The sequence below is a fragment of the Phytophthora infestans genome, genomic scaffold, assembly GCF_000142945.1.
Source record: "Phytophthora infestans T30-4 supercont1.5 genomic scaffold, whole genome shotgun sequence".
NCBI lineage: Eukaryota > Oomycota > Peronosporomycetes > Peronosporales > Peronosporaceae > Phytophthora > Phytophthora infestans.
In genome coordinates, this window is record NW_003303754.1 from 1,941,363 (window position 1) to 1,944,510 (window position 3,148).

Sequence of the window (3,148 nt, forward strand, 5' to 3'; positions counted from 1 at the left end):
TCCGCAGTCGTGTCGTGTCGCTGTATGAAGAGCAACGAGGCTTCTCTGTAAGTCCACGGAGTGGCCAGAGCTCAGGAGCAGAGAGGAACCCGTTCTGAAGCGCAGTTCGTGGTTCTCGTTCGCACTTAGTGGCGACTACTTCTTCGGCTTTGGGTTACCAGAGATTTCTCGGTACATTGAAGAGCTGCCGTACGCTGCCACTACAGCGATAAGTCGTCGCGCGGTGGTACGGAAGCTTCGACAGCAACAACAGCGTCAAGGACAGAGTCCTCTAGCTGGGTCCGCGGCGGCGACGTGGGGCTCTGGCGCGCGTAAACGCAGCCACGACAGCATGGAGCAGAGCGCTGTGAACGCAGCGCAAGTCATCTCGTTGATGCTCGAGGAAGAGGAGGATGAAGAGCTGTACGAGTTTAGTCAGACACTGCCGTCAGCAGAGACGTTCCAGACCGCAGAGCGCGTCATGGAGCATCTCGTACGAGCCGAACAACGCGCACGCCAGTCTTCTGGCTGTGCACGGACCGATGGCTTTGAAGGCAATCGGCTGTTTGGATCGCCCAAGAAGGCCAAGATCATGCCAAGACGCCAAGCTTTGAGCAAGGAGGCGACCAATGAACCAGTGCTTGGAGGCAACTCGAGTGGCGTGGCGATGGATATCGAGCACTTGCCCATCACAATGCAGTATCGCGAGCTACGACGACGACCGTTTGACGAGCGAATGTTGGTGAGGAAGTCGTCGATCCACGGCTACGGATTGTTCCTGAAGGAGCCTGTGAGTGATGGCCAGATGATCGTGGAGTATCAAGGACAGATGATTAACCAGACGATAGCAGATGAACGAGAGCGACGCTATGAGGAGCAAGGCGTCGGCAGTTGCTACATGTTCCGTCTGGATGAGAAGACGATAATTGACGCGACGCGGTGTGGGAATCTGGCGCGGTTTATTAATCACTCGTGCGACCCGAAGGCCTTTGCGCGCATTGTGGCGGTGGAAGGAGGAGAAAAGAAGATTGTCATCTTTGCCAAGCGAGCGATTGCAGTGGGGGACGAGGTGACGTATGACTACAGTTCCCTATGAAGATGAAGCGATCCGATGCGACTGCAACGCCCCAATGTATCGGCGCATGAATTAGCTTCAACGTTTAATCGCAGCAGAAGATTTTTTTTTCTGCGCAAACGTAAACGTTTAAATGTTTTACACAAGAACATTTGCATGAAGCACATAATATGCGATATAGAAGGCTCACTTACGTGCCTGAAAGCCAGTGCTGAAATCCAAGACATGGCACTCGTAGCACATGATTTAGTTCTACAAAACCCGGCGGTTAATTGACAGTCGGGTCAGTTGGACATTAGATACTTCCTCTCCCCCCATGAACCCCATCGTAAACGACTTCGTGCAAAGCTGATACGCTGAAGCTAACACGACAAAATGCGATCACATCTATTGACTTTTGACACCTGCCACTTTAGTTGCCTATACTACACCGTCCCACGCGGGTTTATCACCCATACACTACTTTTCTTGCACAGTTTCAGCTTGATGCTACTTGCTCCTCAACTTGTCGCCGGTAATCGGTTGGGCCTCCTGGCGACGATGTCTTCGTCTTCGACTCCTTCTTGCTCTCCTTCCCGACTGACTTGACGTCGGCAGCGTCCGCGGACACAGTCGCATACTCCTTCTGATCATTAGCAGTCGCAGACTCTTTCTCGCCACCAGTAGCACTAGCACTTGATGCCACCAACTCATAACCAAAGTAGCCCGGGTATCCATAGTTGGAGTAGCCGTATCCGTTACTGTGAGAGCCGTAGGAAGCGTCGTAATCCGGGTAGTATCCATTTCCTTTGCCATACCACCATCGTATGACGAGTAGTATTTAAAGTCAGGATAGTAACCGTAGCTGCCGTATGACGAGTAGTAATCGGGGTAGTAGTCGTTTCCATACCCCTTGTCATAATTGTAGTAGTCGTTGCCGTAGCGCAGGTGCTCCGAAATAATCATTGTATTGGAGTTTCAAAACAATATTAATCAATACTTTTTTATTTTGAGATGCCAGATATCACTTTCAATAATTTATTTTTTCCATGGTCTTTTCAGTTTTGTTTTTCGTATCCCTTTCCACGTTTTTAACTTAAAAACCATTTTAAATGGAAGGCGTATTTTGGCTGCAATTATTTATTTTCGCTGATGATTTCAGAGAAACAAAATCTTATTTCTAAGGGCTGTGATAATATTATTGCAATGTTATTATCGGAACCGGGTCGTCGCCGTAGCTCTTGTAGCTGTAGCTGTAGCTGCCACCATATCCCTTGTTGTCGTCGTTGCTCCCGTATCTTTGTGCTTATAGTCGCTGAGCTTGTAGTCGTTATGCTTATCGTCACGGTTGCCGTTGCTATCACGGCCACAGTCATCGTTACCGGACCAGTAGCACAAGCATGACCACGACCACGACCGCGACAAACACCAGCACCAGCACCCACGACAAAGAAGGACCACGACAAGAAGGATCGTCCGCGCTACTACGACCCGTCGCCTGGAAGATTTAAAGGCCACCAAGGCTACCGAGTCTTCGGACTACAGCTACGGCAAAGACGTTTATGGTCACGGTCACGACGACCACGACTTGGCGCCCGTAGTCCTTGTACGACCCGAGTTGGCGACGTGGGGCCGCAAAATTAGCCATTATACGAGCGTCGGTTGCCTGCAGGATAGAAGCAGCGACACAGGGCGAGTATGGCGAGGAAGTTGTAGTGCATCTTGTCAGAGAACTGCAAAAGTTCGTGAGAAGTGGTTTGGCTGGGATTGGAGTATGTCTGTCGAGTGCTGAAGAGGAGGCAAGATGGCAAGTGAGAGAGCGAGCAACAGCCGATCCGATCGAGCTCTGGACTTGGTGGTGCATTAGCCATCGTGGTCACCTCTCGAATCTTCACACACTTTCTCTATTTTCGCCAATTTAATTTGTTGCAAGGACTACATTGATATCCGTGTATAAGATGGCATTAATTCAAGTAAATAAACAAAAAAAGCGGTAAGATCCAAGATAATCATCATGTTAGCAATGCAGTGCAACTTGGTTTCTGTGTTGTAGCGTTTATCCCGCAACTGGGTGAACAACATCAGAAGCTCGATCTACATATTTAGTTGTATGTC

General features: G+C 49.6%; 1 protein-coding gene and 1 pseudogene across 1 annotated transcript in view; one reads left to right on the forward strand and one right to left on the reverse strand.

The window, feature by feature from the left end:
- The window catches only part of PITG_04185 (histone-lysine N-methyltransferase, putative), a gene marked incomplete at both ends in the record, with an annotated part of 7,129 nt that extends 5,976 nt beyond the window's left edge, over positions 1 to 1,153 (forward strand). Inside the window, 2 exons of the mRNA XM_002905828.1 lie at positions 8 to 22; positions 101 to 1,153. Of these exons, the coding sequence (XP_002905874.1) occupies positions 8 to 22; positions 101 to 1,075 (990 nt within the window). The remainder of the gene's footprint in view (positions 1 to 7; positions 23 to 100) is intronic.
- Positions 1,154 to 1,556: 403 nt separating this feature from the next.
- Positions 1,557 to 2,461, reverse strand: PITG_22732 (annotated as a pseudogene; the record flags this gene model as incomplete).
- Between the last annotated feature and the right edge of the window lie 687 nt (positions 2,462 to 3,148).